The sequence below is a fragment of the Takifugu flavidus genome, chromosome 7 (assembly GCF_003711565.1).
Source record: "Takifugu flavidus isolate HTHZ2018 chromosome 7, ASM371156v2, whole genome shotgun sequence".
In the NCBI taxonomy this organism is placed as follows: Eukaryota; Metazoa; Chordata; class Actinopteri; order Tetraodontiformes; family Tetraodontidae; genus Takifugu; species Takifugu flavidus.
Window position 1 is genome coordinate 11309611 of NC_079526.1, and position 12954 is coordinate 11322564.

At 47.7% G+C, this 12954-nt stretch overlaps 1 protein-coding gene across 1 annotated transcript in view; it reads right to left on the reverse strand.

Moving 5' to 3' along the window:
- Nucleotides 1–12954, reverse strand: part of ptprsa (protein tyrosine phosphatase receptor type Sa) — a 151383-nt gene that overhangs the window by 35538 nt on the left and 102891 nt on the right. The window contains 8 exon segments of the mRNA XM_057039508.1: nucleotides 232–349; nucleotides 1211–1237; nucleotides 2117–2310; nucleotides 3011–3331; nucleotides 8284–8428; nucleotides 8558–8691; nucleotides 9304–9885; nucleotides 9992–10261. Coding sequence (XP_056895488.1) covers nucleotides 232–349; nucleotides 1211–1237; nucleotides 2117–2310; nucleotides 3011–3331; nucleotides 8284–8428; nucleotides 8558–8691; nucleotides 9304–9885; nucleotides 9992–10261 — 1791 coding nt within the window.

Consider the following 12954-nt stretch of genomic DNA (forward strand, 5'->3'; position numbering starts at 1 on the left):
CTGGTATTTCATTCCTAAAGCTCAAACAAACGACCCAACAGGGATACTGGAGCCGTCATAATCTATCTGAAACGTGGAAACCTCAAAATAATTCATGCCGTCTCCCCGATACAAAATTCTCCGGCGGAAAATGTGAAAGGAAGCCTCAAAAAGTAGAGCCGCATTCTGGGCCGTCGCATTCATCCACAAACTGCAGTTCATTGCAGCAAAAAGACCCCAAACGTGACTGACCTGCACCTTTGGTCACCACCAGTTTGGGCTTGCTGCGCGCACCGTCGCCTTTGGTGGTGTACGCAGCCACCGTGATGGAATAGGTGGTGTCTGGCTTGAGCCCTCCAATGACCATTTCCTAAAGGGAGATGAGGGGAAAATAAAAAGGAGGAGGAAGAAAAGGTTTAAAAGGCGCCTTCAATTTTTGATGATCCGACCCCCATTTCATGCAGGACACACACCCCTAAGCAGAAGACAAGCTAAGTACTTCCTTTTATTTATTCTTTACAAGGCATGCATTAAACGTAGCGTCTCCTGCTGTGCGTCAGAAGACCGTTCCGTTTCGTAAATCCATAAGAGCAGCAACGGAGTGGGAGGGACATTTAGGATGTAAATGGAAAGTAGTCCCCCTTTATTCTTCCTCCAAACACCCTCACTTGGTGATAAATGCTTGCTGAATGCATCCTGCCCATTTGCGGCCCGTTTTTACCCCGGCCATTAAGTTTCTGCGAGTCCTCTTCAAAGAGAGGCTTCCGATCAATTCTAATGAATTTTTCAAAGGGAACAGGTTTGAACGAGTGCAGAATTGGGGGGGGGGGGGGGGACTGGGGAAGAGGTCAGTAAAGGTAAATGAGCTGTGAGGGCTGTTTCAAAAATCTCCAGAAATCCAAAAAGTTCCAAAACTCTCGTTAAAACCTAATTCAAAAATGGTAAAACTTAAAAAACCACACACACACACACACAAAGATAAAGAAAAACACACATGGCACGAGCAGACAGGGCCAAACCTACTGTAGCAACACACAGCACGACACAAACAGCGGGCAGAGGGTGCGGCGGATGTTGCATCAGCCGCCATAAATCGTGGAAACGTGGTGGCTCGCGCAGACCCGGCTGGTCCGCAAACTTCCAAAACAAACTTCCAGAAGCTCTCGGCATGAAGGCGGCTGATGCAATACCCACCGGTTCACAAGGCACTCAGGTGAAACATCGTACTCACGTATTCAGCCGTATCGTCCGTTTCCCACTAACCCCCCCAGCCAAAGAGGAGAGCGCAGGAGAGAAAGGAAGAGCGCTTTATTTGATTTTTGGTTTCAATAAAGAGAGAAAAGAAACAGGTTTTGAGAGAGTGGGGGGGCACTGCAGGTTTAGAAGCAAAGAGCGGGAAACAGGTCAGTGGCTTTGTGAGGCCAGGAGAGGCAAAGGTTGTGTTATTAGGAGCAGCGGGGGGGAGGGTGTCTGACTGGTACCGACGTTAGCGACATTAGCTGGAAATGTGTTCAATCGATGGGTCGTTTTAGGGAATTAAAGAATACACACGAGGGTGAATTTATTCATTTCTTAGAATATGTAGAGTCGTACACAGCTGCATTCTTTCCAGTGATGTTGAGTGTTGCTTAAAGGCTGTAATTTCCTGTGGTGAGAGTGCTGCCGTGTAAAAAAGTGACACCCGCGTGGGATGCTAAAAAGAAAATAAAGGAGACCATTGTAATGGTTTTCATTGCAATTCCAGCTGTCAGCAGAAGTTGAATTTTTGGGGGGATAAAAATGTTTTCAAGCCAATTTGACTGTTTTTTTAACCGAAGGCAGAGGGTCCTATAATCAGCATTTGCTTTGAGTCTTTGCACAATAAGACGTTTCATGGTGGATGTTGCCGTAAAGACGGGGTCTGGACAAATAAACGGGACGAGAGAGAAGCTTTGATTACAGCTCTTCTCCAGGGAGAAGAGAATATTTCAGCCAAACGGAGAGAAAGAGATCGAAAAATAACCCCCCCCCGCCATTGTTCCCTATGGCGCAACATCAGGAGGGAGCGTCGGTTTACATTTCAATGACAGGATCGGTTATTTTAAGCCGCTTTGGGTGGTGAAATCTCAGCTGAAACGACAGGAAGCTAGCGAGATACCTGTGCATCGGCCAGCATGACGTCCTTGATGAGGGGCAGGCCCCGTGACTCGCCGTTCTCCACGCGCACGTAGTGGACCTGGTAGCCGCGGATCTGGCCGTTTTGCTTGCCCGGCGTCAGGGACCGCCACATCACCTTTATGGCCGTGGAGTTCAGAATCTCCACCTCCACGCGCCTGGGAGGAGCCCCGGGAACTGCGGGCAGACAAACGGAACGTCACAAACAGATCCGGCGCAGCTCCCCGACAATCATCCGGCGCTCGGCTTCAGCGGGACGCGCTCGCCATTTGTCTCGCGCCCTTTTCATTAACGTCTGAGGCGCGTGTCTGCTCGGCGACAGCTCTCCATCACCACGACAGGTGCGTTGGGAAGGCCTCACTCCTCGCCGCGCCACGTGCCGGCCTTTACCAAGACGAATGTGCCATTAGCGGGGCTCTACCCATGAAAACTGCTTCCCAGGATCCCCTCTCCCCCCTCTAAATCATAACCTCATTTCCCAGCAATCTTGTTTATTACCAAAAATCTTCCCCACCTAATCAGGCTCTACTTTTACATCTTCAGGCGCCGCGGCGAGGGCGTCGGGCCCGTCGCCGCCCGGCTCTTACTGCAGGGAGGTGTCACAGGTAATGGATGTGACTCGGGCGGTGGAGGATGGAGGCCGGTGTCAGCCATCCGTCACCGGTTCAGACGGGCTGTGACGTGCCCACATCTTTACCCGTCACTTAATAGATTTTACTGCGACAGCTCCTGTCCTTCATGGCAGGTTTTTATTTGGCTCTTTCCACATTTAACTAACGTGACAGTCGAGACGTTAAAACACCTGCAAATATATCAGAGACCAAGTGTCTCCAAACGTCTGTTTAATTGTCCAGCTCTGGACGGAGGAGGAGCGTACCATCTTCATCGGTGCGGCAGATCAGGGGCTCGCTCTCAGGGCCTGGCCCGACCACAGTGGATGCAGACACAGAGACGCGGTACTGGGTCCACTTCTCCAGCCGCTGCAGCACCACCTGCTCTTCGCTGGCAGAGGTGGAGGCCTCCTGCAGGAAGTCCTGGTCCACGCTGCCCCCGTCTGACGGGCCCAGCACCTGGTAGTGCACCCTATAGCCCGCCAGGGCTCCGTTCTGACTCTCCAAAGGCGGCGGACGCCAACTTACCCGCAAGGTGGTAGAGCTGGTGCTGCTGCACTTAATGTCTTGAGGGGGGGCTGAGGGCTCTGGCGAGGTGGAAAAGGAGAGCGAGGAAGGTAGGGGGGGGGGGGGATGAGGATGAGGAGGGCGGGGAAAGGGAGGGGGGGAAGCAGGGTTGAAAATTTCAAAAAAATGGGAGAGATAAAGAAAATGATAAAAGGGTAAAAACATAAGAATAATTCAAACAAAAGGCTGCTTAATAAAGGAGGAGGCAAATGTGTTTAAAAGAAAAACACACCCAGCAGGCGGATGGCAACTGAAAACTGGGAAACATACGATGGACGAGCTGGTGTAATAATGAATCAAGATGGCTGGCCTCGCACAGAGCCCGGGGATAGACGGACGTGAGCGACGTCAGGACGGAGAGGCAGCTCGTTAATATCACACAGCCAACTGGTGCAGCTCCGGAGGAAATTCAGCTGGCAGCGTCGCCAGATAAAAAGAAAAGCAATCCTCCTCCATAAGCATTTGCCCTAAACTACAACCTCCAGCTTAAATGACCACCAGAATCATCACTTATCCTGCCGCGAATCACAGTACAGGATGCAGGACGATTTGCCTGATTAGAATATTTAATTCTGGGTTATTCAGTCAGACAGAGCGCTGCCAGATGGACGAGGTTAAACTCCCTGTGTTCCATTTTCAAGCCTAAAGGCTTTAGTCCTCAACAAGTGAAAACTAAAGGTAAACATGGCACTCGCAAGCAGAAAAACCCTCATTTTCGCTGTCAGGGGCTCAGCAATTATGCCAATCAAGGTGCCACTCTACCGTCCACACAGGGATTAATAACATACTATCATGTCATTAAAGGCAGCATTAAGTCAATGGAATATTTTCAAAAGGACGCATTCATAAATTCAGCTGGTTCTGTTGCCCGGGACCCAATGCGCTCGTGACGGTTTACAAAATAAAATGGCTGTTTGTGTGGGAACATGTTCTCTCCATCTTGATGTGGTGACAGCTCATTATCACATTCAGAAAAGGAAAAAGGAAATCAAAACGGTAGGAAAATAACACCAGAAATCAATCAGTTCATTCCACATTCAGCAACTCAGGAAAATGGTTACAACAAAACACCCAATAATAAGCAGGATGCTGTCATTCCCCCCAAAAAGGAAAGAAATAATGAACAGAAGGAGGGTACGGGGAAAATGATTTTCTCTGTAACCCAGGCGACTTGGGGGGGATAAAAACAAAGTTTGCCAGAAAAACAGTTTATGATGAGAAAAGGTGAATTAGAACGAACAGAAAATAAGAGTCAACATAAAAAGACGCCAACAAAAAGAATTCAGAAGCACCGTTTGCCTCATACGTACCTGACTTTCACACTAAACACATTTTAAAGACTTTCTTACCACCAGCACCTGACTGGCCTGGAGTCAGTGAACAGCAACACTTTCCCTCCCTGAAGGCAGCCAGGAGCTCTGACATCAGCCCACGGTTCAGGTCAGCCTGAATTTAAACCTTTTCCAATTCTGAACCATCGCTTTGAAGGGGGTTAACGGGAGGGAGAGAGTTGGTTCTGTGCTGTAGCCATGGCTGTGTCATACTCGTATATGTGGGCCGGAGGGTCCATCAGCCTGAGAGTTGGAAGCCAAGGGCCCGTTAATCCACGCAAGCTTAACTCCTCCTGAAGGAACAGGTCAAATAAACCCCATTTCATAGCCTTGTATCTCTGAACAAAACAAACTCAAACAGGGTTTTAGGTGGAAAATGTGGCTCCTCCTAATGAAGGTTTGGAGTTCCAACGCACAACAAATAGGACGGGACCTTAGCCACACTTTCCAAACCCTTCCCTGTGTCCAATGGGCTTATTTACTTAGGGTCTTACTGGATTTCAAGCCTTCGACTTCCTTCCGCCGCTCATATTGTACTTGCAAAATCTCCACGTCAAGAGCGATCGCTCAGTTCTCGGTCTTTGTGGGGAGGGGAAGGCCGGGAATCTGACAGGGGCCGGGCTATCAGAGTGCCCAGGCACACCCGATAATTTAACACCAACTGGGGCACGGCTTTTCAAAAAGTGCATATCTCCTGAAGGGCTGGCCTCGGGATTATGGACAGGAGAACTGTACGTCCACAAAAGAAGAAAGTCAGTTAATATTCCACTTGGAGATACTCCGAAGGTTCCCAGCAAGAATTTTCCTTGTGTGTGTTTTTTATTTGGTCTGTTTAGATCCATGGAATCAGAGAATACTCTTAGTCCCGCTAATCCCGACACCCTACACGCCTCCGCCCGACAAAAGATGCAAACACTTCATACGTGCCGCATGGCCGGGGCATGTGCAACCAAAGCGGGAGCACACGTGCACTTTTTTAATTCATCAAAATCCTCCAACTACAGGATGTTCATATTTGTAGATCATTATGGAATTAATCCTGCCTGATGCCGAGTGGCCCCCACGCACGAGTACTCCAATAAAGCTAAAAACCTCTTGCCACTACAGTGCGTGGGGGGGGGGTTCGAGCGGAGGAGGGGGCTAAACTGCTTGTTTGGCTCAACACAGAGGATTTGGAATCTGCCACTTTAATTTGAGAGATAGCATTTACTAGCTACTGGCAGGTTCGAGGTATAATCTCAATGTGTAACAAAGCCCGACGATCCAGGGGCCTCGCTCACAGCTCAGCGCCGAGCATGAAATTAATTCTGACGCTATGAAATGGGATTCTTATCTGCCACTCTGGGACCCTGCAGTCCCTCAACTCCCACTCCTAGAGTCCATCTTACCACACGCTAGCGTAGTTTGTACAATAACCGGGGAATACTGGGAGTCTTCCCAACTCTCGGGCCGTGGAACCATTCCGGCCACGTCTGAACGGGCTGGTAACGTAGTTTTTCCACCTAGGCTGGCTGGAGCAGCATGTCTCAGGAGGCCATGTTTCTGAATGGGGCCTACTGTGGTGCATTTATAAATGCTCACGAGAGGCCAATCAAAAGAGATTTTGGTGCTCTTGATTAAAACAACTGCGCACCGCGATCCATTCGGATGATTTTTAGTGCTTTATCACAAGTTCTTCACCCAGCAGTCCCCATGACATTGGCCCCCTGGCTGCCTGGACTTAGCACGGACTTCAACCATCAGCAAACATTTTGTACCACATATAAAACAGACAAAAGCAGACCGAGGAAACACATCGTCTGACTGGCTTCTAAAGTTGTGGAGAAGTGTTTCAGTCTGCCAGCCGATACGTTTGCTTTATAGTCTGAACACACAGCTGTATTATTAGAGGCCAGCACAGAAAGGTCCAGAAATCAACAAAACACCATTAAAATTTGCCGCAGTAGGAAAGTCAAAAACACGGGCAGCTGAGGTTATGGCAGACTGAAACCCTCAACCACATAATGACTTACCTCAGAACAGCCAAAAGATCAAATTATGTATTGTGCTGTGGGAAACTTTTGTTTTGCCTGGCTCAGACTGTGATTATACAATGAGAAAAAGTGGGCCATACTCGTTTGAAGGGGCAATAAAAACTACCAGCGTGAAGCTTAAAACTGGAAGGTTACAGATAGAAAAGCAAGATCTTAAGTAACACACTCATCTATATGGTATTTTATAGAATTCACCCAGCAAAACATCTATTTATGGTCAAATGCTGATGGATGTCAAACACGTACGGAAAATTTCCGATTCTGCATTTACAATAGAGGAAACTCAGAACTTCTCAAAAGATTCAACGGAAAAGGAAAAGATAGTAAAATGAGCGAGGAGGTTAGCCATTTCAGAGAAGCGCTTTTGTTCCATAAGTAGAGCAAGAGGAAAAGAGAGAACAGTTTGGGAGGGGGGGTTCGAAGGGAAAGAGAGGAGTGGTGGGGGGGTCAGGAAACAGCAAACACGGTGATGGGTGAGGATGTGCACAGAGACAGAGATGAAGCTGTGTGAACATTAAGCAATTTCATGCCTGGACTGGACACAGAGCAGGTGATCGGTTCTCATCAGCACCCCCAGTGGCCAGGGGTGCGTATTGCATGCAGCTGCTCCCTGCCAGCGACTGTGCTCTGCCTGTGTCAATCTGCTGCCAAAAAAAGATAAAGTGAGGTGGTTGTTCCAAAGCCTCCATGGCTCAGATGGGGGGGTGCTGCCAACAAAGGTGCACTGGTAGAAACAGAAAGCGTGTTAGAATACTCCCACCACCATGGCTCTCATCTGTACCAGCAAATGTCCACCGGCTTAATCTCTGTAGTCCGCCGTAAACACGACCACTAACGGCGATGGGTGATCTATTCTCATTAGTAATTGCTGAGTATTCGGGTGACTTTACTCCCCATATATCTTGCATGCCTGTAAGATACACCACCGCTCTTATTTTTAGTGATGTCCTTTCAATAATTCAGCGGCGTTCTTGCCATCCATAAAGCAGATGCACTCGGATGAATTGTTTTTTTGTGCGCGGAGGCCCAAAACTAAATTGATTTCGTGAGAGCCCTGGTGGCTTTGGAGGAGAGCTGACATTTTTTTGTGTCTCTGTCGCGTGGAGGGAAGTGCACTTGCTGTGGAAAAGGAAAGGTAAGCACAGAGCGGAGTGAAAGGAAAGTTAAGAAGTTCACAAATAATTCAGTCTCCGCGGACGTTTGGATTGGCTCGTTGGGTACAATCACACAAAGAAATAGGAGCAAATTAAAAAAATCCACATCGCCGGGAAGTGACTCAACCTCAGGTTTCCCACAACACTGTTTACGGTGTAAAAATTCACTTTACGTAACAGAAACATACAGTCATATTTTTACACTGCAGTTGAAAAACAGTCAAACCACATTTTCGAGAAGGAAGTCAACAACATGCGAGTTCAAGGGGATCATTTCTGCATCTGTTTATAACGCCGATCACGTGGGAGGAAACAGTCAAAGTTCAGATGTAAAGATGTAGGTGTGAGGGAATCTTAAATTTCAGCTAGCTTTCAAATCAACTTCCCTATGGTAAATTCCTTAATACCTAAACCGCAGAAAGAAGAGAAGAAAAGCGTAATAATGGCTACATACTGGCTTGGAAGGTCTTCTGGGATATTTCATTGGTGAAGGCTCCGATGCCTTTGTTGGAGATGGCTGCCAGGGAGAAATGGTACTCTGTGTTTGGGCGGAGACCTTCCACCACATAAGAAGATGTGGGTGCAAATGCTTTGTTGATCTGTTGACAGAAGTTATTAAGAGATCTGACGTGAAATGACGGCAAACAAATCGCGTGAGGGGAGAGAAAAGCACGGCCTGTAAAGCCAAACACAGTGACACTCCAAAAAGGAAGCGCTAAGATCCTTGCCTGGGGGCCCAAACTCTCCCTGTACCGGAGCTCGTAGTTTATAATCCCTTCTTTCTCGTAGGCCAGGTCCCAGGTCAGTTCTATGCTGGTGTCAGACACGCTGCCAAATTGGAATTTGGATGGCTGACCTGGAACTGAAGAACACAGCAGAGGGTATTGTTGTGAGTCATGTTATGTGAAATTAGCAAAGACATATTCAATTACCACTGGGAGCGAAGGAAAGTTGCCAGCAGAGTTACTTTTCCTCGTCAGTGATTTCCTAATAAAACTGCATATTCGTTTGATACCAGCTAACACAATGAGTATTATAAGACTTGGCAAGAGGAGACAAAAGATTTGACTGAATTATTATTTTTCTTATAGATTGTAATTGGTGGAAAATTTGTGCCTTCAGATCTGATCTGAGGCTATTACTCGTTGGAGTTTCTGAGCCCGTTTGATCTGTTACTTTAACAGTCCAAGTGAAAGTCTAAGATGCACTTATTTTTCCTGTCTTTGTCAATACTCGTCCCTTCTCGACCACAAGGTCACCTGGTGAGGCAAGTCGGCAAGTGCGAGCAAGGCTAATGGATCTTTTTAAGATTTTTTAACAACTCCTCGATATTGGACTTTAATCCATTTCTCTGAAATTGAGGTGGGGTGGAAACACAAACCACACCCGGGTCAATAGATAAATGTCGCTGAAAATAAAGGAAATGTTGGTTGAAAAGGGGCTGCGTCTCTAAAATCAGAGGACATACACTTACCTCCTTGCAGTACTTTAACATGGACGGGCTCTGAAAAGGGTCCGTCACCTACAGAAGTGAAGGCCAGAACTTTGATGGTATACGTCTCTTGAGGAACCAGACTCTGGATGGTGGTGATGATGCTGTCTTGGACGTTATGGATCTGCCAGAGGCTCATGGGCTGGGAGTCGTCCATGGTGTAATAGACGCGGTAACCCTTGATCTGCCCGTTGGGCTCCTCCGGCTCTTCCCAGCGCACCATCATGGTGTTCTGAGAAATGATCTGGGCCTGGATGTTTCGTGGCGGACTGGCGGGGGCCTGCTCACCTGTCCGTGTATCCACCGGTTCGCTGGGAGGACCCTGACCAATGGTGTTCACGGCTGAGACACGGATTTCATACTCTGTGTTGGGGTACAGCCCACCGATGCTATAACGCGTAGTGGTAATGTCTTCCACTGTCTCGTATTTGCTGTCTGGGGATTTGGCTCTATACTGGATGATATAGTAAGTCACTGGGTCCGGGTTGCCCGAGTCCCAGGTTATGGTCACACTGGTGGCGGTGGTTTCAGTAACCACGGGGGTCCCTGGAGGCTTGGGCAGAGCTGTCATGGTGGTGGGGGGGAAACAAAGGAAGCCTCAACGTTTGAAATCGGTTTTAGAGTTATCTGGTATTCTTGGTGATATTAATGAATGAGCACAATCTCTTACATTTAACAGTGATCTGTGCCACAGATTCAATGATGCCAAGGCTGCTCATGGCCACGCAGGTGTAGTTGGCTGACTCACGAACGCTGCTCAGCTCGAGAACGTTCCTACCTACTGGCATCTCGTCCTCCGGTGTCAAATCCTCGGCGTTCAGCATCCACTTGACATAAGGCATGGGCGAGCCCACCGCCACACACGTTATGTTCACACTGGCGCCGGGCATTATTTCCTGACTGGTTGGCGGAATAGAGAAGCGCGGTGGCACCCGCCGGACTGGGGGGAGGCATGAGGGAGGGGGAGAGGATGACAAAAGAAGGTAAGGGAGTCAAAAAAAGAGAAAAAGAGACGTAACAAGAGAGGCAGATAAAAATGGACCCTTCTCAAAGGACTAATCAACACAAAGGGTTCGACATGTGCAATCTGAACTGAAACACAAGTCTTTCAAAACATAACGTAGAAATAATGAGAAAGAACTAAACTAACAGAACTGCTTCAACAACAATGTACAGTAGATTAACACTAAAGCAACGATTCATAGCAACAAGGTTCCATTGACCAAAATTTGACCCATCACAGCACAATTAATGACACAAAAATCTATTACTAGTTTCTCATCTTTGGGAGTGAACTGCTGTTGTTCGCAATTAAGGCAGAACCTGATCGGCAACACTAAAGGTCTATAGACAGGCCTCGCGCTAATGTTAGCACGCAAGGCCCACACGGCAACCCGGAACTTCCTGTCCTCTCAAGCACTCATGCCAAACGTGAAGTCAGCCATTATGGGCCTCTCCTACGGCACAGGAAGTGTGGGGTTACTGGGGTAGTGACCATTTCTCTTCGGTCTGTGGGTAGAATTCTAGCACAGGTTTGTTTGGCGCCCTACCTTTCTGGCTAACGTATGGTAAAGATGAGAAACTTTAATCAGATTTTTGTGGTTCAGGGTAGATCCACTGGACAAAGCCTTATTAAGATCTGACACGGTTCCATTGATAGATGCAGCTATCAGTTTCACAGACAGCATGCATAAATAGACCGAGGTAAATCAAGAAGTAAATGGTAACAAAATCAGATATAAAAGTTGAGATAAAATGCATAGAGGGATATAACTGAGGGGTCGCTAGCATGCCCAGACAGGAGACGATTGGAGAGGAAAGAAGATTTACAAGATAAAGAGGGGGAGGGGGGGGGGAATAAACATCTGAGGAGAGGATAGAAGAGAAGGAACAGAGGAGCAAAGAGCGACAGGAGATGAAAAAGACAGGGGAGGGTTCGGAGCAGGGTGAAGGGGGGGCGGGGGGCGGGGGGGGCTACCCGCTTCAGTGCAGTGTAAAACTTAGTTTTTCTTCAGCAAATGTGACAGACTGTGACGGTGCACGTTGTCACATCGCAGTCCCAGTTAACACACAGTAAGTAGAGGAAGAAGGCGTGGGCCTATTAATACACAGAAACAGAGCTGTAGCGCTTGTGGCAAATAGAGACTACTATCACAGAGTGGTGGGGTTACGGAACAGAACTGTCTCAACAGGGAGGAGATATCCAGAGAACAGGAAGGAGAGAGTGGATCAGGCAGAGAGGGAGATGGGGAACAGACGGAGACAGCTCAGAATCATGGGGGAGGCTTGGGCGGTACGACACCGAGCGAGTCTGAGACGCAGAGGACGGACACCAGAAGTGTTGTTTACTCATATGTGCCTTCATTTATATACATATATATATATATACATATATATATATATGTATATTGTTTGATGAGGGTGGTGTGTGTGTGTATGGTGACAGTTTAAAAATAGAGTGTTTATGGAAACCATCCCAAAAAACATTCAAACTGAAGGAGGCTATAATTTGTGTTACATAAGAGGTCTGATCCTGGAGCTCAGTGTCAAAATCAAAATGTTTGTTGGGAGGCACAGAATGAGGAGGATTTAATGTCAGTGTCAGAGTAGAAAACTAAAAAAAAAAACAGAAGAGTTGACTTAAAAGACAGACAGACAAGCCAAGAGAGGCATGGACAAAAGACAGGACGCGAGAGGAAAGGATAGACACGGGCAGCACGGCCGGAGACAAGAGGGCAGACGGGAGCGGATGTTCGCCCTGACACGCCGCGCACAACGCAAAGGGAAAGGGCGGAGGAGGGGGAAAGGAAGGAGGAGTTCATAGGTGGGGGGGGGCAGAAAAGGAGTGAATGGGAATCAAACCATACAAACCCAACAGAAATGAACACATCATGGGTTAAAGTGGGTTTTCAGGTCTCGCACACTGGGGCTCAAAACAAGAATCCCGCCCACCTCTCCCTGCCCGCGCCTCAAACACAGCACCACAGTGTGGACGTGACTTAGGAGGTCATGTGGTGGGGGGAGTGTGGATGGGTGAACAGGACTTTCAGGGTGGGAGGGGGGGTCACCACGGATAGGTAGCATTCCAAAGAACACTGTGTCAATCCAAATGGGATTCAAATGATCGTTGCATGGGAGAGTAAGGACACAGATATAACACAGTCTGGGGGTGGGGGGGGGGGGGGTCACTTGATATTTACTGACCTGAGCACCAAAATAAAAGCTGTAGGGGCCAATCATGTAAGTAGGTGATTGTTTTAAGGCTTTTAACAGCCACTTCAGTAATAAATAACTCAGAACTTCTAACTCAGAAACACTGGAGGTGCAATAATTACTGGCTTTAATTGACAATTCCATTTCCTCTCAGTCCTCTAATTTGCTGTCGAGAATGTTACTACGTCCAGCACGCTCTTGAAATGGGAGCAGGGACATTGTCAACACTGGCAGATGTTGTTGTCCTCCCCCAAAAAAAAAAAAAAATAAAATGGACTAAATGAGAAAGACACGTAATATTGGCTCGGTCCAAATGGCAAGAAGTGAAAAAGAACAGCTGAAAAATGAAGAGGCCCACAGAAACAAAAATACCGAGTATCTGTATTTTCATTTGGCAAATAACAATAAGGACTAAGCAAA